A 24,138-nucleotide genomic window follows, 5' to 3' on the forward strand; every position below is an offset into this window, starting at 1 on the left:
TAAGTTGGCCTCTTTCTAATTTCTAGAGGTAGTTCAAAAGACTTAGCAGTGGAGTTTAAGGACGAAATACAATTAAGGTCCTGTTTGGTTGAACTCCACTCCTAGATTATCCAGCTCTGCTCCTTGATTCTCTAATGGAGTAACTCTACCTGATTCTAGCGGGGAGCATGGTGGGGATTAAGCGAGAATTGATTCTAGAGAGATTATGATGTGGATTGAATAGGGAGCAGTGAGGAGTAGGTTTTTTAGCTCCTAGGCCTCGGTATAAATGAAGAAGTGATTCTCGTTTGCTCCCATCGAGGCATAACTTCATTTTTTAACTGGTCCAAGGGGACTAGTTAAAGGGTTTAGTGGAGAGAGCTACCATGGAGGTTTTCAAAACATAGCTACGTTCAAGTTTAACCAAATTCATAGAAAAATGTAGCTACATCATTTTCAATATAAAGAATATTATAGAAATATATTCAGTGGTGGTTAATGAAACTAATTTGGTGTTGTAGATATTGCCATGTTTTTTTTAATAGCCTAGTCATAATTGATGAAGTTTAATTAGGACAAACCAAAACACTTTAGATTTTAGTTAGCCCAACTTTAGTAATTAGTATTAGATATTTCCAAAAAAATGTTAGATCAAGTCTAGCTTATAGTAAAACTAAAAGTAACATAAGTTAGTAAATGAAGCATAAACTTTGTGGAATCTGACATACCGGAGGAAAGAAGAGCCCAATCATGCGTCATAATGAGGGCTGGTACTAAGTATTACAAACAATATCCACCACAAAGGCTACAATTTGAGATTATCCACCATGATTTTTTACGTGATTACGACGGTCGATCTATATATACCTCACAAAATATTAACAAAGGAGTCTAAAAATTCCACTTAATTCAAAGTACACATCACTGATACAAAATGATGTCTCGAAGTGCAACCTACAAATACATGAATTCTGATTGGGTCTAGACCGCAAGAGTTCTTTGTTGGTCAATTTACCTTATAATAGATGCCGTCAAAAAATTTACCTTATAATAGAATTATATGACTTTGACAACTCAAAAAATCGTTTTTGAATGAGATGATTTGCGGACACGCTAGGTCATATTTAGGGCACAACTACCGGGCTATGATAGGATCAGAGTAAGTGTGTGATAGTTGTGCCCTAAATTATCGTTCGAGGCTTAATTGTGGTCCCTTAATTATCATTCGAGGCTTAATTTTTTGTCCCTTAATTATTGTTCGAGGCTTAATTTTGTCCTTGAACTTTAAAATGGTTGTTACGGTCCTTAGAATTTACTTTTGGACTCAATTTTATTCTAAAACTATCAAAGTGGTTTTTTAGTTCTTAACTTTCTTTTTTGGGCATAATTTCATACTTGCATGTGGCAAACTAGAGCTTGCAACGATGGCCTTCTTTTCTTTTCATGGATGGCCTTTTACTTTTAGGCTTGGTTTTAATTAAAGATGTTTGAGAACTATATGTCATTTACTCATTTTGTATAGTAAACGTTGTAATAAGTTTGGTCTGAGTCCTCTAATAAGAGGATGAAGCCGAATGCTATTTTCTTTATTAAAAAATTACACGGTAATGAATTCGCTTTGCTTTTAAGGGCATGTACAACAGGTCCCTTCACCCCGTCCCTTCGGCGTAGTTTTTATAGAAAACACCCCGTGAGAGCGTAGAGACGGAGCCGGCGTCGCCTCGCGAGGCGACAGGAACGTCCCGTGCTCCAAGGAGAAAAAGATGGCTCCAGCAGCGATGTACGGGCCACCTCCTCGACTCGTCGTTGCGCGGATCGGGGGCGCTCGCGCGCGCAGGTGTGATTTGCGCGCACGGGGGAAGGTGCTCTCGTGCCCAAATCTTCTCCATATGTACCTAGTGAAGGTGAAGCATTGCCAGGTCCTTTCTTCTTCCTCGCCGTTCACCGCCAACCTTCGGCGACCGCTATGTTGAGCGCATCGGCTAGGAAGAGCAAGCTAGTTGGCGCAAGTAAGAAGAGCAAGGGCGCCTCGGCTGCTGCTACGGTGACGGCCGCGGCCCCAACGCACACATCCGGTCATGGAAGTGGCTCGATGGCAGCGGCCCACAACCTCGATCGTGGTTGCGGCTCGGCCTCAGGCGCGGATTCTGCGGGCCGAACCCTAGGTCGTGGAAGCAGATCAGCGTCGGCGGCAGCAGCGTCCCGCCCTATCTTTGGTGGTCTCGGGTACAGCGCAACGATGGCTCCATCCTCCATTGATGGATCTGGCGGAGCTGCCTTCCTCGACCCGGCGATAGCTCCATCATTGGATGGTGGGTTTCCATTCCCCCCTTCATCATCTACTGCTTGGTCGGAATTAGGCATCGTTGATCCGATTTCTCCATCGTTTGGGCGTTCAGCAGGTTGGGATCCATCATGGTAATATCTATCTTTTATGCTATTTGGATTAGTGTCAGCTCATAGTTCAGATTTCAGAGTTTCACAAAAAAATTTAGTGTCAGCTCATAGTTCAGAGTTCACATAAATAATTTTAGAGTTCAGATTTCATAGCTCCACAAATAATTTTAGTGTCAGCTCATAGTTGAGATTTCAGAGTTCACATGAAAAAATTTACAGTTCAGATTTCAGAGTTCATATTTTCAAAGTTTCACAAATAATTTTAGTGTCAGCTCATAGTTCAGATTTCAGATTTCAGAGTTTTATATAGCTGCCCAGTGTTCATTTTGTTTCATTTATAGTGTGATGGAGTGAGTGTTTCAGTTATCTGAATCTTTGTTGCGTGGTGGTCTCATTTATCTGAATCTCTGCATTTACAAAATCAATAGCTTGAATGTAATGTTTAGGTAATTTGGACTTCATATATGCATTGATAATGAAACTAACTATGCCCTGTAGCATACTTAGTCTTGATGGTTATTCATGCATTGCTAGAAAACACTCTTGTATTATTAGTTTCAAGGTTTGGGGAGTTATAGTATTTTGGTAATCAACCACACAATTTTCGCCAACTAGCTTGCTCTTTTCTAGCCGATGCCGATGAAGACCCACGTCCATCTAATGAATTAGCTCTTACATGATTGTTGCATGATTTTCTGAATTCTGTATTATACCCAACTGAATGTGTTAGACTGAAAGAGCTTCTTTGTGCAGACGGCTTCTCGGCGCCGACGGCTCTCTCTCTCGGTCGTGGTGGCGGCTCGGCGCTGACGCCCCGCTCTCTCGGACATGGCGGCAGCTCAACAGCAGCAGGGACCCGCCCAACCACCGGTGGTGTCGGCAAGGGCGTGGCGACGGCGCCATCCTCCATTGATGGATCCAGCGTTGGTGGCTTCCCCAGCATAGATGGATTTCTGTTCCCTCATTCACCGTCTCAAGCCTGGTTTGATGCGGCCGGCAGTGATCCCTCTTCTCCTGTATCATGGTAATCCCTCTTCTCCTGGTTTGTGTTTTTTCATTTTACAATCATTGTTTAAGATCCAGTAGAAGAATAACATATATTGGATAGATGATTGTTTTATATTCTGCAACTTTTTGGATAGATGATTCTGCTATATTCTGCAACATATTGGATAGATGATTGTGTTGTGCTATATTCTGCAACTCAAAGCCATAGTGGTTATTGTTTGTTTCCTGCAGGGACAAAGATCCACGTCCATCTGGTGGTTTCATGAGCTACTTCGGAAATCAGCCACACAACTTTCATTTGGTTGGTGCACCTATTCACAACAGCCCTTTGAATAGACCAATGTCCACCAACAATGATGCAAGTTCACAGCCTGAAGTAGAAATATTACTTGACAATGACAATGTTAGGACTGAGAAGAGGATCCTATGGACAGAGGAAGAGGATCTTAGATTGATGAGCGCTTGGATAGAACATTCAACAGACTCTACCTGTGGAGCCGATAAGGGTGGTAACCAGTATTAGGGTGAGGTTGTTGAATCCTACAACAAGACTACCCCACCACTTCGAAAGAGAAATCTGAAGCAATGCATGGATAGATGGCACAAGATTAATAGGTGGACGGACCTCTTTGAATGTGCTTATGTAAAGGCTCGTAGAGTATTTACAAGTGGATATTCTGATCAAATGTGGATTGATGCAGCCCACAAGTTCTATGTGGAGGACAACAAAGATGCAAAACTAGGACCCTTTGTTGGGATTGAGGTTTGGAAAATTTGTCGAGAAGTGTCAAAGTGGAAAACATACAATGAAGAGCTGAGGAATGCACGTAAAAGGAAATCATTTCATCTTGAAGAAGAAATGGATCAGGAAAATGATGAAAGTTTGGAAGAGATGCCAAATCGACCAATGGGTCAGAAGGCAGCTAAAAAGGCAGCTCTAGCTGCAAAAGGCAAGTCAAAAGGCTCCAGCAGTGAAGATAATGGTAACTCAAAGGAATCTGCTATTGATCTAGACAAATTAGGCAAATTCCAAGAGGAAACAAATGCAAACCGTATGAAGATATTGGAACTGCAGCAGAAGCTATCATCTGAGAAGCTTGAGACCACAAAACTTGCCCACCTTACTGCACAAGAGACCAAAAAGGGAAAGATGCTTGAGAAAGAATCAAAGATGATGGGGGCTTATAACAGCCTCATCTTACAAGATACAAGTTCAATGTCCGATGTGGAAAAGGCAGAGCGAGTTGCTGCCATGAAGTGTCTTAGGAAGACCCTTTTTCCTGAAAGTGACTGAACAGGTAACTTGAGCAACCTGTACACCTCTACACCTGCCATGAAGAATTTGAGCAACCTGAACCTCTCATTTTTGCAGGACATGGTGTGATCAACCTGATGCTGTCATCTGAGTGCTATATACTATTTAGTGTCGCGAGCTACTTTTGTGAAATTAGACAAGGACATAGATCATATCAGCCTGTTGCATGCTATCATTTTTTTCTTTTAAATTAGCTGAGTTGCCATATGATTTTGTTTCCTCTCATGATGTATGGAGCTAAGTTGATGTATGGAGCTGTCATGTTGATTTCTGAAACTAGTGTGTAGGCTTACATAGTGTTCTATTTTTTTAAAAAAATATATGACTTATATTAATTTATATTGATGGTTTTAAAATTAATATTGTAATCATGTTCATCTAATTTATTTTTGATCCGTTTCTATCAAATAACAACAGAATGCTATACAAAATAGTATTCACGGTTGATCTAGCTACATGCAAAGCATTAAACAGCTCAGACTCTCCATTGTACGACCTGTCTTTTTAGCTGTCTGTTTGTTAGATTCGAGGGTGTTGCAGACGCCCCCCGTCTGTGGGCTGTACATGCCCTAAGTCGATGGCTCAAAGCAACCTATGCGATCGCTTTCATTGAAAAGGCGCTAGTTGCTTGTTAACCTCCAACTAATTATCCAGTTGACCCCTCTCAGATCAGATAGCCGTAATCGAATTCCAATCCGTTAGTTTGCAATCATCAAGAGAAATTAATGACTATTGACTTCGAGTGCACAACTCACGGACATCCATTATTACTGCTCATTATCCCATCGGCGACGAGCTTAGGCTGTTGATTCAAGCAACAAGTGGCGATTGCTTCCACGCAAGCGCCAGATGTTACCACGCCGAATCGCAACGTATACCAACCCCAAAATCTACGTCTACCGCTACGGCTAACCTACACCACCCATAGCCTATTAGTACATTTTTACATAACATACGAGTGCATCTTTTCTACGACAAGTAATACTACGCAGAATCCCCAGATCCAGGGCAAGCATGATGATGAGCACCATACTATACTTTTACTGACTAATGCATATCAGGAGTGTAATACGCCTTGCACTGGCTCTTGGGGCCATCCAAACAATAATGTTATCTTCTCGGAGTCCGAAGAGAAGGCCAGTGACAGTGAGAGAGCCACACTGCCACTGGCTGACCATTTTGATTTTCTTGGAAAAAAAAAACTGCGCCACCCTTGATCGGCATGCCGTGCCGGTGCCCGTAGCCGTCACGCCCACGAGCTGGCGGCCAGTTAGCCACTGCCGCCATCGTACGAACCCGGCGTATAATTATGCCCGCGGCACAAGCGGATCCACCTCGACCTCGTGGCGCCGGGCGCCCGGGGCTGGCTCGGTTGGTCTGCGCCCTGCGCCCTGCGCCCGGACTTCGCCGGGATGCGGGAGACTGGGACTGGGACCGGGACCGGGACCCGTGCAAGTTGTCCGGCTGCTCGCCGGATACATGAAAGGCTACCTGTACAAGTACCCCTGTGTTCTGCGGTTCTTGTTTAAGACTAGCGACACTGTAGAATACTAGTGTTAGTTTGTTTTAATATGCCAGCTGTCAGCGTAGTTCAAAACTTCAACTAAACTAGAACTCGTCGAGGTTTGTTAGCACGGGTCTGCATCTGGAGGTTTGTTAGCATGCATGGGCGCTGGCCTCAGACCGTCATGGTTGATTCGTAGAGGTATAGGTATAGGAGTACCTACCTCGCTACGTACGCGATGGAATCTTCGTTTGTTAATTCTTAGCTCCTATTGATCACAAACTTGGCCTATCAGCGATCAAGCAAGTCGTGAGTCGTGATTGGTCCATTACATCGGAATTTTCGATGCCGATGTACTGGTACTGGATTTAGAGAAAGTGCAAGAGGCATAAACGATAGGAATAGAAATTTTGGTAAAAAACTACCATCCAACAGTTTATCTAAATGGTTATTCAAATATAGCCATCTTCTATTTTAAATTTTTCGATAGCCAAAAAAAATAGAAGACGAGAATGACTCTCTAGAGTGCGCATGAGATATAAAAAACGGTTGGAGAGTGAAAAGATATAGAAAGCGATTTTTATGTAAATGGCTCTCCAAATGATGATTTAGAGAGAGAGATTTAGAAAAGCTCCCGGAGATATGCTCCTTATGTAATGATAGAAATAGAGATTTAATTTAGTGAAAAAATTTGTCTAATAGATTCTTCAATTAGATTTCTAAAAATTGTCATCTTCCATTGCTGGTTTCTCGCGAGCTAAAGGTGAAGATCAGGATATCTCTCCAAAGTGCGCAAAAGATAAAGAGAAGCTATTGGAGGCTGGAAAGATATATAATGCGATTTTTATTCAAGTACTCTACAAATAAGAATTTAGAGAATGAGTTTAAGAAAAACGGTTGGAGACGCTCTTTGGATATGTAAGAGTGTGACACCAAACATTAGCATTAGAACATTTTTTCTAAATATAGATTTTCACATGAAACTATACCATTCCCTTTCCAATAGGAAGTTTTACCAAATCTAAGGACTTTTTAGACAAGAACCTCTAATAAAAATTAATGAAGTCATCACATACATGCATCTTGAAAATGTAATTATTCCTTTAAATCGAGAACTTGAATCAGATGGTTAGGTTTCTCCATAAGAAACATAACCAACTGAACTGGGCACATATCACTTTATTTAGGAACGAGAAACCACTAGTTATAACTTGAAAATACCTAAATTCGGTATATAACTTATCATTTTACTATGCTTGGATACCACAAAAATCCAAGATATAGGCCTTTGAATTAAGTAAAAAGGCTCTTTATCTAATGCATCACTGAATACTCACTCTTTCTTTAACAGCATATTACTATGGTGGTGAAAGTGAAAGGATATAGCTGCACTTAGGATCTCAAATCCTGATGCACAGGGTTAATAAACACACATAAATGCTTTCAATAAATTATTTATATGAGCAGCCTTGAAATAAAGCCAATTACTGCTATTTAGTACGAATTCACATCATGGGTTTCACATGTAAGAATTGTTTTCGTTTAGTGTTTTCTCTCTTCTCCCCCTGTGGGGCCTGCTCGTTACTCTCCCTCCCTCCTAGCCTATGTATGATAGGCCTTTGAAATGTGAAAGGCCACCGATAAGATACTCGCTAGCGTTTTACTTTTTGACTCTTCTCACCTCCATGTCAGAGATGAGTCAATGGCGTCCCTATCTGCTAGCCATGCTATCCTAACACACTTTGGCTAGTTGATTTTGGTATGTGTGGGAGAGGATGTGTGTATGTGAATGTCATCTATATCTAGTGATTGAAAAGGTACTTTCTAGATCGTTCAAAAGGGTGCTCCCAATAGGACAATATGACTAGTGGCTTTCCGGGTGGCCAAAGGATCATTCAGAAATCATGTGAACTTTGGTTGACGAAAATGCTAGGGCATGTGTTGGAGCCTGTGCGAGACGCTATGACATGTTTTTCTCATAAACCCTCGCATACACAAAACTTGTCTGACCCGCAACAAAAACTGAGGTTACTTCTCTACTAGGCGCAGAGGGCAAAGGGGGGGGGGGGGAGGGAGGGAGGGAGAGAGAGAGAGAGAGAGAGAGAGAGAGAGAGAGAGAGAGAGAGAGTTAGAGAGAGAGAGAGAAATGTGATGGTCTCACACTGTGCTATTGACATGATCTGATACCTTTGTTTGAACCTAACACTCTTGTTGGCCTATGATGGCATTGTCCTAATATGATAATATCTTATCCATGGTAGCACGATACCTTCTACAATCTTATATATAAATCCATCTAGGTTTATCCTAAATATATAAAAAATCCAATTTTGACCATTAATATCTTGATTTTTTATCACATCATTTCAGGTGCTTATGTATAGGAGATGTAGATCGCCAAATGGACTGTCTGACCTGGCACGTCCAGGGTTGATGTGGCACAACCCGCCTAAGATTGGGTTGTTGTGGCCTAGTTATTAATCATGTCGTGCCAGTCCATAGGTTTGGCAAGTGGCCCATGCACGACACTAGGCTGCGTTAGCCGTGCCGTGTTGCTGACTTGTCCAACAAAGAACAAAAACAAGAAGAACAAACTATCGATCAAGAAGTCATTCTCAATATCTTACAAGTACATCATCCATCCATATATTCAATGCTCACATTCAGACAAATCAAATCGAATCGAATTTCTACACCGCTGGTGCCTCCGCGCACCGGTTGGAACCACGTTGCCTCCGCCTTCACATGTTGGCTAGGGCCTAACTGTCAACGAAGTAGGAGGGGATGGAGGAGCAGCCCCTAAAGTGGTGGGTGTTGGAGGAGGAGAAGGGAAAGATAGAGTTGATATGAAGAGGAGGCGATGTCGGTAGTTGAGAAGGATAAGTTAGGTTTCAGTTTATGGGACCAGAGGTTATGTATGGGGCGAGGCTAACTTACTGCTCACCGGTTGCCACTTAATTGGGTCTTGTTGTGCCGCCCAACGAACCTAGGCAAGGCACATGGTATGGCTCATCTTGCACTAGCATGAGTACAAGCAGGTCGTGCCATGCTTGGGTCGAACCAAAATCCTAGACCGTGTGCCAACTAGTGAGGCTCATGTTTTCTGAATATGTATATAAGGCTTAATTTGGAAGTAAGGGGGCAAACACAGATATGAAAAAAAATCTATGAAGAACTAAGTGGTTAAGTAAAATGATATTTTCATGAATTGGCTGCCCATGTAGAAGTCTAAAATTCCAATGGGATTTGAGTTTCCAAACTAGCCTTAGGCACCGTTTGGTTAGCGTCGTTCCGGGCCATTCCAGAAAACCTGTGGATGGGAATTATTCCCTAAAAACCGAACAAGGTCTTAAGGATATCTGAATAAGAAGTATAGGTTTCATATTTCTTGTCAATATTCTCATTTCCTATAATAACCATCAGAAAGAAATCATTTACGAATAACCAATTCGAAATAAAATAGTCACTCTGTCAGCCGCTGGTTCCTCTCCCTCCCGCCAAAAATTATATGACAAAAAATCGCTCGAATTGTCGAACGGCACGCAGACGGTTGCGTTGGATGTCAGCGCTGATCCTCTGGCCTCTCGATCACAACGCCAATAGGCAAGCCCAGCTCCTCGTCTTGGCCGGCTGCTGCGACTTCAATGACACGACTGCCCTTGCCGCTGCTCTCTTTGGTCTCCCCTTCCGTGCCTGCTCCGGTGAGCTGCTGCGCGCGCTTGGCCTCGGCGGCCCAATCCGTCCGCCCGATCACCAGCAGCATGCGCACCACGCAGGTCGCCTGTGCCGCGAGGAGGCCCAGCCACAGGCCCTGGAAGTCGTAGTGGTACCAGAAGGCGAGGACGAGCGCCACGGGCGTGCCCACCAGGTAGAAGGACCGGAGGTTGATGCTGGCGGCGTCCTTGGGCCGCGCGCTGCCCCGCAGCACGCCGCAGCCGGTTGTCTGCGGGCAGTTACCGAGCTCGCAAGCGCCCAGGATCGGCAGCACGGACGCGGTGAGCGCGACGATCGCCGGGTCGGCCGTGAACATGGTCGCCCACGCGCCGCGCACGAGGTACGCGAACGCGGACGCCACGCCACCGAACGCGAACCCGAGCATGAGGCCGACCGTGGCCGCGCGGCCCGCGTGGTCGGGCCGGTTCGCGCCGAGCTCGTTGCTGACGCGCGTCGAGACGCCGAAGCCGAGCGAGGAAGGGAAGATGTAGATGAGTGACGTGGTCTGGATGAGGATGCCCATGCTGGCCACGTTTGCCTGCGGGTTCGCGAGCAGGCCGCACAGGAGGATCATGATCTCGTACCACCACCACTCGAGGCAGACGCTGACGCAGCTCGGCAGCGCGAGGCTGACGAGCTCGCCCCAGCCGCGGAAGCTCTCGGCCGAGAGCGCGAAGCCGCCGGTGCGCTTGTGGACGCCCTTGAAGAGGATGTAAGCCATGAGAAAGAGGAGGAGGTTCAGGTTGGCGAGTACGGAGGCCAATGCCACCCCGCTGATGCCGAGGCCGAGGACGGAGACGAGCACGTAGTTGATGGGGAGGTGGAGGGCAATGGCGAGCGTGGCGCACAGGGTGAGCGGCAGGTTGATGGACTGCGTCCGCAGGTAGATGCGGACGGGGTGGAGGAACGCCTGGAGGAGTAGGTCCGGTAGGGAGGCAAGAATGTATGTCTCGGCGACCGTGGCGATGCCGGCGTCCTGGCCGCAGAGCAGGAGCAGAGGCCGGATGTGCACCCACAGACCGCCGATGGGCACGGCGGCCGCGAGCAGCATCAGCACGGCGCGCTGCGTGGTGACGCCGAGCAGCTTGTAATGGCCCGCGCCGAAGGCCTGCCCGCAGATTGGCTCCATGCCCATGGCGAGGCCGGACAGCACAGAGTATCCCGTGATGTTGGCGAAGCCGATGGCGAGGGAGCCGCCGGCGAGCGCCAGCCCGCCGAGGCGACCGAGGAAGAGCATCGAGATCATGGAGCGGAGGTACAGGAGCAGGCCCGTGAGGATCATCGGCAGCGAGAGGCCCAGGATGTACCGCGCCTCCGCGCCCGCCGCGCCGGCCGACATCGACGGCATCATGGGGAATGTGACGGACAGCGAGACGGACCAGGCTTCCTTCACCGCCCTCGCGAACCGGCCTGGCGGTTTGCTCGTGAGCACCGGCGGCAGGTCCTCCACCGGTAGCCGGACCTCGGCTTTGGAGAGCAGAGAGGCGGCGAGGGCCTCCTCGCCGGCACCGGCGGCATCCCGGAACGCCACCGTGGCGCCGGCGCAAGACGACATGCCCGAAACAGAGGAACGCTCCGCTCTATGTGCGTCTCGGTGGAGAGAGGGACGTCCCGGGAGCCAGCCAAGTACTGCCGCTGCGCGAGTCCCGAAACGTGCAGGCTAGCGCGCTGTCTCCGGCGCGGAGGCGACGGTAGTGACAAAGAGAAGCGAATAATTTATGCGTGGTTGGCGAGAGGGAGTGCCGCCGGTGCTGCAGGGGGGATAGGTGGGAGAGGAGGGTTTATATAGGAAAAGGAGAAGGAAGGCTGGGCTCCGGCGCCGGTGGGTTTTTTTTTTTGGAACGCTCCTGTGGGCTGTGGCGCCTTTTTGGCTGCTATACGCAGGACGACGACCTCGAAAATTCAGGTTCAGCGTTCAACAACAGCAGGCTCGGCTCGTCTCTCTCTTTCTTTTCACTTCCAACGATTCCCCACGATGAGTTAAAAAAAAACCACGATGCAATTGTTCAATCTATTGAATTATTTTATCAGGATGAAAACTAACAAAGCATGCTCGTAAGCACTGTGGCTCGGGGTAGGGTGTGTGGACCTGCGGTCGTTAGTCGTTACTCATTAGTCGCTTGGTAGTGGTTGGTGCGTGCCGAGGTGAGCAGTTTTGATTAGGGCATGTACATCATTAAGCATAAGCATATACACGAAAATTAATTCATCCAATGTAAACAGTGGTTTAACTACCTTATCAGCGCAAGGAGTAAATTTAAGCCTTTCAGCCTCTTTTATAAGCACATTCTCAAATGACATAGCATAAATAAGAAAAAAAAATTCTACTAAGTACCTCTTTTCCAAGCACGGCAGTGTGCATGCTCTTTGTGCTTGGTTCACATGGGTAGCAAATTTTTTTTTGACCCCGCCTGCTCGATCCGTCAGATGTGATGTGGGTGGCTCGAGCACCGGGATACCTTATATATTATTATCTTGCTACTCAAGCCATTTCTAAATTATAAAACGTTTTATCTTTTCTACTAAATATATTATTTTTACTATATATGTAAATATAGTGTATATCCAAATATATAGCAAAGTCTATGTATTTATAGAAAAGTTAAACGTGTTATAGTTTAGAATAGGGAAGTATAAAATAGTGTTAAATTGAGCTACAATATTTACCTTATAATTGAAAAAATAAATTAAGAAACTACAACGTTGGATTTTATGACGATCTAACAACTGCCAATAAGTCAAAGAGATCATGCCAAATACAATTAATAATTACCACAATAATAAAAAAACAAAAATAACCTTCATTGTTCGATTTATGATAATAACAACTTACATTAAACCAGAAGGTCCATGGCTAATAATCAATAAATAGTAATGGCATAATAAATTAAAGAAAAAATAGAAGATTGATTTTCATACGAGTTCGGACGAAAAATATCAATGAAGAGTCAGTGTAAAAGTATGAAAAAAATAGTTGATATCCAAGTGAATTGAGAATAAATAAATAAATAGTATCTACACTAAATAGATTGTTACTAAATAGCTACATTCAAAATTTAAAATTACAAAAAAAAGATTGTTTCAATTTCCATATGTTTTAAAAATATATAACTAAAGGTTAGTGTAATAATACAATAAGTAAAGTTGAACAAAAATAATCTCTAGCCCTCATAAGGGTTAAAAACTACAACCTTGATCTTATAGATCCAAAATGTAACTGCCCAAATCTATAAGCCTATAGCAAGGTATAGGGAAAGAAAATAGACCAGCATAAATAGAATGAGTATGGAAATAGATAATTGTGTAAAATTCAATTAATATCATTAATATAGTTTGCTATGGTAACGAAAAGTAATTAAGAAAAAGGAAAAAAATGCCAATGACAGAGAATAGAGATCACATGCATGCACAAGAGATATACAAACTAGACACCATATAAAATTATCGAAGCACTCCCAATCCTCATACCTCTCCTTCTCCTGTGCTCTATGTCTTGCCATCTTAGCCTGCCCTCTCTCCAAAACTCAAAACTCGCCGAATAGCTCTTTTCCTGTGTTCTTGGCTAGAAAGTTTTGTCATCGCCATATACCTTGCTGCAGGAGAAACAAACCAAACACAATGTGTCAATTTCAAATGGTTTCATAATGATGACACAGGGGACAAGAAATAGGTCCGACATTATGAGGAACTCGTGACAAATATGTTAACTTTTGATACCTTGTACAATAATTAGTCCATCGATTCTTCGATTGCATACATGACAATCTCCCAAGCATTGCATATTGTTCATCTTTTCCTTCACGAAAAGCAAGTCACAAGAGAAAACAAATGTGGTTATAACATAGCTGACAACAATGTGGTAGAGTTGCATTGGATGGGAACTCACTAGCGCAACTCAGTAAGTGATGGTTTGCTAGTATTTTTAAGAAGGCTTGAAGCACTTATGGATATTGTCATGATGACAAAACCGACCAACACTGCTTGAGGCAGCAATGGCTTTAGCATGCATGGGTTAAATCCAGGTTTGTTTTAGAGCAAAAAGAATTAACTACAAATCCACAAGAGAATTTACAAGATGCTCCATAACTAAAGTTACAAGTGGATCATGGAAATGAACAATTTGTGAGACACTTGCACAATGGTTTTATCAAACAATGGAGCTCAGTAGCTCACCAAGAGAAAACTAAAAGGTACCTTTGATTTGGGCTCGATAGAAATTTTGTAATAACCCTGGGATAGGGGTGGGGAAAAAGGAAGACGTGTGAGGGAGGCCAAATAGCTTTAAGCAAAGGAATTTCTCCAGAATAGCATCGATAAACAAGCAAAATGATATTAGAAGAGAAAATTAGAATCCCTGCACTGGTTTCCACCCGGTCTACCAGATGCTCTTCGTGAGCATATGCACGCCTCGGCCGTGCATCTAGCTAATGGAGTAATGGGTCACTGGAGCAAGTGTGGCCGTATTATAGATGAGCATCAGCCGAGAATTTTTTGGGCTACGCGGAGAGTGTTTCGTCCTCTTCTGTCAGAAACGGATTCTCTGCGCGATCCATGCAGGCGTCGTTTGTCCCCACTAGAGTTAATTAACAGACATATATATATATATATACTCATCTAATCACAATTTCACATGTTTGATCGAGCTAGAGGTCGAGCGATGGCCCATGCTTCTACGTAGTATACTACCACATAGTAGGGCATCACCACGGCATCTACGCACTTTGCATTAAAAAAAGCTAACACAATGGCACACAAGCTAGCTTACAAACGCCCATGGGGAGTCTACGAGTGGACTTTCTTGGAGCACCGGCGATGGATTTTTGGCTCAAACAAGACGAATTTGTACGTGGCAACAAGGATACACAATGGAGTTCTTGTTGTTTCTTGGCTATGCATTTGTCGGTATCGAATTCCCGGCCAGCTTAATGACGTTTAATATAGATATATTCCCTCAGTCTAGGAAAAAATACAATTACGGGAACCGTGCCAGTCAAAGTGGCTCAAGTATAACCAAGTTTATAGTAAATAGTATTAACATTTATGTCTCCAAATAAATTTATTATAAAAATATATTCTATGACTAATATAATAGTATTTATTTTGTCTCATGGTGTTAGTACTTTTTCATATAATTTTAGTCAAAGTTTGAACTCTTTGACTCCTCAAGATATGAGAAATTGCATTCTTTCACGGAGAGAGGGGAGTGCTAGCTTCAGCCTTCTGCGATGCGGACGACTGAAGCACAGGGCCGGACTTGCATGCGCCGTTCCTGTGTGCGTTGTGCCATGCACCAAAAGCGCCTCTGCTTGTGCTGTTGATGGCGCGGTTGCCGGCCCCATTACCGCGGGCTATGCTCTGCATGCGGCCAAAACTCTGATATTGGTCGGTCGCATATGCTCCAGCCAGGTCGTAAGATGGAAGTTCCTCTCACAGGGAGCACCGTGGGACGGTGTCGCATAATTTTTTTTCCACTAAGACAGAAAAGCAAATTAGTAACGGTTCAAGATGTACATTAGTGACGAGAAAAAGAAGCGTCTCTGAAATTTACATATATGATTGATGTGGCCAACATTAGTGACAGATTATTCACTGTCTTCGATATATGCATAATAGTGATGGTTACTGAGAAAACCCCGTCTCTGATGTACGCACAACAGTGGTTACTAGGAAAAAACCTTCTCTGCTATGTACAATGCAGACGGTTACTAAATAAAACCGTCTCTATATGTTCACAATAGCGACGGTTGTTAATGAAAAAACGTCTCTAGTTTGAACATAATAGAGACGGACACTAGTAAATATTGTCTCTGATACATACAGTAGCGACAGATACTAGGAAAAATCTATCTTCAATATGTCAATATCACAGACGTGATGTTAAAAAGCATCGTTTCTAATGTGTTTAACCAGAAATGTACACATTTAAGGAGTTTGCCTCAGATTAGATATGTAGTTGACGGTTCAGTGTCTGCAATATCCTTGCATCATAGACGAGGTTCTTTTAGAACGCGCCTTCGACGTTCCTTATCACAGACGTGTTAAATGCAATTTGTATCTCACATTCATTTATAATTAGTTCACACAACAGCCATTAAGTCATAATCATTGGTACAATAGCATAATATCTCATTGCACACCATATATATATATATATGTGTGTGTTTAGAGAGACGTTGAAAAGTTCAAATGCAGTATATTCGATGTACTGGCTAATTAATCAACTGTAGCACACAGCGGCTCACAGGTCCATGCTACAAACCGCATGATTAATCAGTAGAATGGGACTCCCCTGTCTCATTGATGGCTTCGGAGTTGGGATATCAAGAAAGAGGCAATAGTTTCCTGGATTTCACACAGAACACTTCTATCAAGGACTCTGTTGTTGGACACTTCAAGATCCTTACACACTTGTATCGGCTTATGGATAGACATGTCTCTGATATAGTTCATTAGAGATGGGTATGTTTGTTGCGTGGCTCTCAACAAAGGAAATAGAGACGGGTTTTAAGTAGACACATCTCTATTACGTTATGTAATGCTTGCTGAATTACCATCTCCGATATACTGCGTCTCCGTTGTTTCTTTCTGCCATAGTGTAGCATGTGTATTTTAACAATCTTTGGACCTTAATTATATGCACAGATTTATCAAGTTGTTGTACATATTTGAGTGCTTTACAGGTTGCTAGGGTAATCTGCAACCACATACGCTTATTTGTTATATGTTGGGTGCAATTAGCCTTAGTTTTAATAATGGCATAAGTGGGTAAATTAGATACAACTTAGACTATCTATCATAATGTCAGGTAGGTAATTTAGATACAAATTTCAAAGATTGTTTTAGATTATATTATGTTTAATAATGGCCGAGGTGTGTAATTTTAATATAAATTTATATGGTTATTTCATGCTTGTTTTCATTATAGCAAAGTAATTATAATGTATCAAACTGATTGGTCAAATCTTTCTGATTTATTTTTTAAGGACGGCAAAAGCTTTGCCGTGAATTTTATTAGACGAAGATAATCTTTTTTATTTCTTTGAATTATATATTTTTTTCTTCTTCTCGGAACGTGTCTTGTGAGATTAAAATGGAGTCTCCATTAGCGTTAGTCTTTATTTTGTACCAGTAGTCAGATGGGGGCGTTGCCGGCCGGCCATTTACATTTGAAATTTATATTTGTGCCTTTTGACTTCTCTTCATCCTAGTTTGTCTGATTCCCCCGTGAGACCGTGTTTTGATACGAACGGCCAGGAAAGCCTGGCATTTGGCAGACCGAAAATGCGAGTTCGATTCTTCTAGCTCGGATAATAATGATTCACGCATCATAAATGACGCAGATGCTGCTAAATTAGCACGCATGAGCTTATCGTATCGGCGCTAGGGTGTCTTTTTCGCTTCCTTTTTGACACTACATATACTTGATATGCACTGCATCCATGTCGCTTTTGTTATCTGGACTGGCCGGGCCGGCAACCGGCATGGCGGCATGAGGACTTAGGAGTAGTTTGATAGAGCTTACAGCCGGCCAAGTAAGATTTTGCAGTGTCAGCTAGGTTCGTTTCGGCCGGCTGGCCTTTCAAGATTACATGTGGCAACGGAGTCGATGGACGTCCACTCGAAGCAATATCTGAGCCCTTTTAGTGTGATATGTGTGTGTGTGTGTGTGTGTGTGTGTGTGTGTGTGTGTGTGTGTGTGTGTGTGTGATAGTTACATTTTGTTTTACGTGCCGTCGTCGATACAGATTATTAGAGGACAGAGACAGAAAATGGGCACAAATGTGTGAATGTGCGTCCTATGTTATATGCTATTATGCTTATGCATGCATGCACGCGCAATGCAAGAAAATCTTGGCGTCCCATGTATGCGAATGCGATGCCCCCAGAGCTGCAGATTGCGCCTGAAAATTATTGACTCACGGCCGGTCAAATAAAAAAACCGTTCAATGCATGTTTTTCCTCCACGTGGTAGGAAGTCTTTGCATGTAGAGACAGACGACGATTACATGTCGGCAAATGACAAGGGAAAGTGGGAAACGAAAACGATAGCTTCAACAGATTTGCACGCACGTACGCTGAGCTAGGGCTACAAACTAGGAACAAGTGCCGCGGTCAGTCACTTGGTCTCACATGCGTACTACTACAATTCAACCTGGTTTAATTTTACTTATCAAGAGCAGCTATATATGAAATTAAATGGAGGCACGTGGAAGCATATATATGAGCTACGTGCTCTAACTCTATTATATTGTGTTGTACTAGTAGCGCTAGCTCCATTGCCTACGACTTTTCTCTGGTCATGGGTGGAAAAAAAAACCCTCTGTATACTGTGCTTTCTTAAAAGCTGAGCTAAAACTCGTCTAAAAAAAATGGTTCAAATAAACCGTCACACAGAATACGCTTTGTTTTAATTTGTCACTAGTGGCAGCGGTACAGTGGGCAGTTGAGCACTTCCCGGCCTCCTCGTGCAATTATGCGATTTCTATCGTGAAGGTGAAACGATGCTGCCATTACGTTCTGATCCAAACTTATTACTACTAACACTACTTCACGCTAAACACAACATGACAACCGAACAAGACGAGCCGACGACAGCATCAGCATCATACTACCATAGGAAAATCGACAACGCCACAAGCCTGTGGCTGCCGTTTTCAGTACGTGATTGCTGACGGGGATAAAAGTACTCCTAGTATATATAGGCCCTTGGTTCTGCCTCCTAAAATCTTTAGGAGCTACAAAGTGACTAAAAAGTTTTAGGAGGCTTCAATTCTTTTAGGACCTTCATCCCCTCCTAAAACCTCTTAAAGCCCATCATGGACCGCCACTACCCCCGTCCCGACTGCACGCGTCGCCCCCGCGCCTTACCCCGTTCACTTCCACTAACAACCCCGCCGCCCCCATCCCCGCCGACACTAGATCCGCCCACCTCGCCGGCATCCGAGGTGCTGATCTATTTTTGTGCGCAGGTGGATTGTTAGCAGTTTCTTCCTTCCCCGTGCCCTCCCCCAACCCGGCCACGCGCGCGTCCAAGCACATCACCCCGCCCATGGACAAGTACAATTATAGGGACTTCCTATTTCAAGGCTCTTCCTCCGGTGCAGGTAGCTTCCGCACATCCCCAGAAGATGTGGACGAAGACGACTTCGGGCCGTTCGTTTCGCAGCCGGCCCCCTCCCTGTCCGCTCCCCGCCGCCACATGGAGCATTTGGATCTCAACTCACAGGCGGATGTCTTCCCCAATATTGAGTCCTACCAAGAGTTTCTACAAGGTGGTGACGTCGGTTTGGAGCAGCCACTACCTCCTCGGGCCCTGGAGGGAGGGTGCGAGCACCCGCTGGCGGAGGTCGTGGTAGAGGCAAAGGTTTGCTTGGAGGTAAAGTTGGTTTTGGAAGTGGATGAGGCAAAGGTTTGCTTGGAGGGAGTAGTGGCAGCCGTGGTGTAGGAAATTTGGGAGGAGGACGTGGTGCAACTTCCTCTGCAGGCCATGGCTTTTACAATCTAGTGGATGTTGATGCCGGTGACGAAGAAGACGATGTGCCCTCTGAAACACAGTCTCAGGTAATTGCCTATACATGGTCAATGCTTGCCTTCTCATGTATGAAATGTTGTCTGTGATATGGTAGTGAAATGTATGGTTGCCTTGCCATGTATGAAATGTTGTCTCTGATATGGTAGTGAAATGTATGCTAGGGGACTTGTGATATGGCTAGTGAGTTGTGAATTGTATGCTTGCCATTTATTTTCCAACTGTTTGACATTGCAATGCTTAGTGTGATAATTTGTTTTCTGCTATAGAATCCTCATGCCAGGGCTGATTGGTCCGAGGAAAACACACATTATTACTGTGAACTTGCTGTTGAGGAAATAAGGGCAGGGAATTGTGTTAAAGGAACAATGGCACGTAGAGGTTGGAATAACATTCAAAAAGGATTTCAATTAAAGACTGGAATCAATCTTTCTATCAAGCAATTGAAGAACAGATGGCCATAGTGCAAGGCTTTGTACACTTTTTGGAATAAGTTGCAAAATGATAGCGGTCTAGGGCGAAGACCTGATGGCACTATCATAGCATCAGCCGCATGGTGGAAAAGGGAGTTAAAGGCAATTTGCTTGTAATGTTATCACATCATGGTATGTCTACATTCATCAGTAGTTGGTCCTGATAATTTGTTTGTTGTTTTACAGAAAAAACTGAATGTAAGAAATTCATGCTTGGTGTGCCTACATATGTTGGATATCTTAAAGAGATGTTTAAAGGAATTATAGTGGACGGTCAAGCTGCTGTCATACTAGGATCATCAACTCAAGACAAGGGAGATGAGGAGGGAGACTTGGGTGATCAGGAGGGTGAGGAACAAGAGGAAGAGAGGAGTTCCTAGCAAGTCCTTTGAGCAGTAGCAGTCGCAAGTGAACAAATAGCATTGCAAGCACAGCCACAAGCCCAAGCAAGAAGAGTAAGAGCCCAATGGTCAAGGTGTTCCAGGGGCTGCTTGTTGAGTTGCAAGTATCTAGGAGTAAGGAAGAAGCAGCACTAGCTGAAATGGTAAAGCAAAGGGAAGACGAGTTGGAAAAGAGGCACCAATTTAGGAAGATGGAGTTAGAAAAGAGGTACCATTTGAGGGAGATGGAGAAACAGATGCATAAACAAAAGGAGTTGGAGAAGAAGCAAAAGGAAAAGGAGGACATAAAGAGGTGTCTGTTATTGGTAAAACAGGCTAGAGCTGGACCTACTTCTGATGAATTTGGCATAGCAACTAGATTATTTCAGCATGAGTACTATAGAGATGTCTTCGACATGATCGACAATAATGAGGAGAAATTGATTTGGTTGAGGAAGACATGGAATGACTGTAGTCCCTGTCGTCACGATCTGATATTGTGTTAAGAACTTTAGTTGTCTTCTTATGTCAGGACCTTTTATTATGTTAAGAATTTTAGTTGTCTTCTTATGTCAAGACCTTTTATTATGACCGAATTGTGTTATTTCATTTGAGGAAGACATGTATTGAGGTGTTTCATGAATGTGTGGATTAGCTGTTGTGTGTAATTATGTTATGACCTTTTATTGCTGATTTATCTCATGCTTTATGATATACTAGTGTGGATTTGTTGCTTTATGATAGTGAAATGTACTGATTTGTTTCTTTTGCTTATTACAGGAAGAAGATGAGTCTCAGGATGAGCAATGGGATGAAGAGGACGATGATAGGGATGAATTTGATCAAAGAGTACAATCCTATAAATTGCAGTGTAGGAAGAAGAGGAGGAAAATCTTAAGTATTGTTGTTGCCATGATGGGTATGTATCACTTCGACACCTATATGAACAAAGTAGAATATAGAATAGCAACAGAAAGTGGATTTGAATGGGTCATGAAGACACTAGGAAATAGCAGTTCTTGTTACAATATGTTTAGAATGAGTCAAGATTTGTTTCTGAGGCTGCATAGTTTGCTAGTTGAATCATATGGATTAAAATCAACTAGGAGGATGTCATCTATGGAGGCTTTAGGGCTGTTTCTATGGATATGTGGTGCACCTCAATCTCTTAGACAAGTTGAAGATCGTTTCATAAGATCACTAGAAACAATATGTAGAAAGTTTGATAAAGTTCTAGAGAGTGTGAACAAGCTAGCAGTTGACATCATTAAGCCAAAGGACCCTGAGTTTAGGAATGTGCATCCTAGGTTGCAAAGCCCTCGGTTCACACCATTCTTTGACAATTGCATTGGAGCTATAAGCGGTACTCATATTCCTGTAGTAGTGCCAACTACCAAGGTAGTACAACATATGGAAAGACATGGATATACGAGTCAGAATGTCATGGCCATATGTGATTTCGATATGAGATTTACTTTTGTGGTGGCTGGTTGGCCTAGGTCAGTTCATGATATGAGGGTGTTCAAAGATGCAATTGACAAGTTTGGAGACAAGTTTCCGCATCCACCTGAAGGTAATGACAACTGTTTGTATGCATTTTCTCATTATTACAACACTTGGTCTATGACTTAAATAATCCATGTTTTATGAATGTGCAGGCAAGTTCTACCTTGTTGACTCGGGTTACCCAAACCGACCGGGATATCTTGCACCGTACAAAGGAATCAAGTACCACCTGCCGGAGTTTAGACAAGGAACAATGCCAAGAGGTAAAAAAGAACTGTTTAATTACTCACATTCTTCACTCCGTAATGTCATTGAACGGTTGTTTGGAGTTCTAAAGATGAAGTGGAGGATATTGCTTGACCTTCCTAGCTATCCAATGCAAAAGCAAAGCCATATAATTATTATGTGCATGACACTACACAATTTTATTAGGGAGAGTTTTTTGAGAGATGCGGACTTTGATTTGGTTGACCATGATGAGAACTATGTTTCATTCGCCAAAGGATCCTCTTCAGACGGTAATGTGTCAAATGTATGTCATGGAGATGAAGATCGAAATATGAACGAGTTTCGTGATTGGATAGCCGATGGTTTGTTTAGTAGATCATAGATGTCAACTTGTAATGGTGATTTTATTGATGTGTTGAATTGTTGTATGGATAATTTATGGACACTTCTTTCCGATTGTATGAGTGTACAAACATTTGTATGGACTTTTTTTATTGAATGGAATAAACATGTGGCAAACAAATATATTTGGCGCCTAGAGGTAGCTCATTGTGTTGACGCCAGCAACAAAAAAAAAATCTAGCGCCTGAAAGTACCTAGGCGCACGGTGTGGCGCCAGCTTGCGCATGGGAGAAGTGGCGCCATACAGAGAAGAAGGAGCAGGGGCATGCAGAGAAGGAGCATAGGCAAGGGGGAGGGCATCATGGTCCTTTTGCCATAGCATTTATTGCCTTTAGTCAGTTTTAGAAGATGAAATAAAAAAAAATATGAGTTTTTAGATGGCTGCCTAAAACCAGTTGTAGGAGCTTGAACCAAACGGACCCATATTCACAGATCGATCGGTGGGCTGTAGAAAGTAGAAACCAGATCACTGGCTGGAGCCTGTGGCTTGAGAGAGACCCAAGCGGGCTAGCTGCTGCAGTCTGCAGGCCGCCCGCCACCGCCAGGCTGGCCAGCTAAGAACCCGGCCGAATCAAAAGCGCGACGACGAGGACTTTCCGATCGTCGAGCGCGTCTCCCAGGTGCTCACGCAAAGGACCAGCAGGCAGCAGCTCTCGATCGATCAGCGATTCAGCGCCACTAGCTGCCAGTGGGACGCTTGCGCCGCGGCGGTGCATTGCACACGGCGCAAAAGGCAAAAGCCCGCCGTGAAAGCCGCCCCTGCTCCTGCTGCAGGCTGCAAACGTGTACCGTGTACGGCTAACCGGGCTACGCCACGCGCGCGGCCTGCAGTGCTAGCTAGCTGGGGGACCTCTCTAGTTCGTATCGTAACAATAGCGCACGCGGACGCCTCTCGGTTGCTCGCGTGCAGCGTTTGCCTGACCACGGAGGCACGGACCACCTGTGCTCCCGTGGGCGTGGGAGTGGAACAGTGGAGCATCCTGCAGCGCCTCTCGCTCGCTAGTAGCCCTGTTGCCTGTTGATGCGTCTGTGGGGAGCAGGCGGTAGCGTCAGACGGGCAGACGAGGCCGCCTGCGGCTGCGGGCAATTGGGTAAACTCTCTGCCCTTGCCCTGATGTACTCCAGACAGTCTCTCCAGTGATGACGCCTGATGAGCCTGGGAAAGCTGCGGACCTCTGCCGCCGCATTGCGTTTGCATGCAGGAGTAAGTGATAAAGGCTGATAAGTGATAAGGCTGTGCCTGGTCCCTTTGCCTATTGTCCGTTTTATCGTCGTGTCCGAAGGGCTGGGCGCAAGTCGATCGCTTGATCATCGACGGCTGGGCGCGTGTCGTGGCAAAAGTTCAGGTTGTCCGGTCGCTGTCTCGCTGGTTCAGACGTTCAGTGGTGCTGGTGCGTCCATAAAACTGTTCTCTGCGCTGACCAGCAATAGTGTGATTTCGAACGGAGCCACCAGTCCTGCAGCGATCAAGGCTGCACGTGTCGCGCCCAGGGCATGGGCGCGCGGACACGGCCCCACGGCCGCCTCGCCTCTCATGTGGATGTGGCTGCCGCGCTCTGTTCGCTGGCACGCCCATCCCCGTGCAGTGCAGCGGCCTGGACGGGTCACCGAGGGGAGTGGAAAGACCGCCGCCGCCGGGGTGGAGGCGCGTGCGCGGCACGGAGCGCGAGACGGACGGCCGGGCGCGGGCGCGGGCGGCGATG

The 24,138-nt window shown here is 44.6% G+C and overlaps 2 protein-coding genes and 1 pseudogene across 2 annotated transcripts; 2 read left to right on the forward strand and 1 right to left on the reverse strand.

Annotated features, from left to right (window-relative positions):
* Window positions 1–2,218: 2,218 nt before the first annotated feature.
* LOC136470029 (glutathione S-transferase T3-like) lies at window positions 2,219–4,678 on the forward strand (annotated as a pseudogene).
* Window positions 4,679–9,765: 5,087 nt separating this feature from the next.
* Window positions 9,766–11,472, reverse strand: LOC136473753 (protein DETOXIFICATION 49-like). Its single transcript, XM_066471394.1, has one exon. It carries the CDS (start codon window positions 11,470–11,472, stop codon window positions 9,766–9,768), a length of 1,707 nt encoding a protein of 568 aa, XP_066327491.1.
* A 9,733-nt stretch (window positions 11,473–21,205) lies between these two features.
* On the forward strand, window positions 21,206–22,415 carry LOC136470031 (protein ALP1-like). The gene is made up of 2 exons (XM_066468005.1): window positions 21,206–21,872; window positions 21,958–22,415. Exons 1-2 carry the CDS (start codon window positions 21,212–21,214, stop codon window positions 22,413–22,415), a joined length of 1,119 nt encoding a protein of 372 aa, XP_066324102.1. The 5' UTR covers window positions 21,206–21,211.
* Window positions 22,416–24,138: the final 1,723 nt, after the last annotated feature.

This window comes from Miscanthus floridulus, chromosome 8 (genome assembly GCF_019320115.1).
Source record: "Miscanthus floridulus cultivar M001 chromosome 8, ASM1932011v1, whole genome shotgun sequence".
Taxonomy (NCBI): Eukaryota; Viridiplantae; Streptophyta; class Magnoliopsida; order Poales; family Poaceae; genus Miscanthus; species Miscanthus floridulus.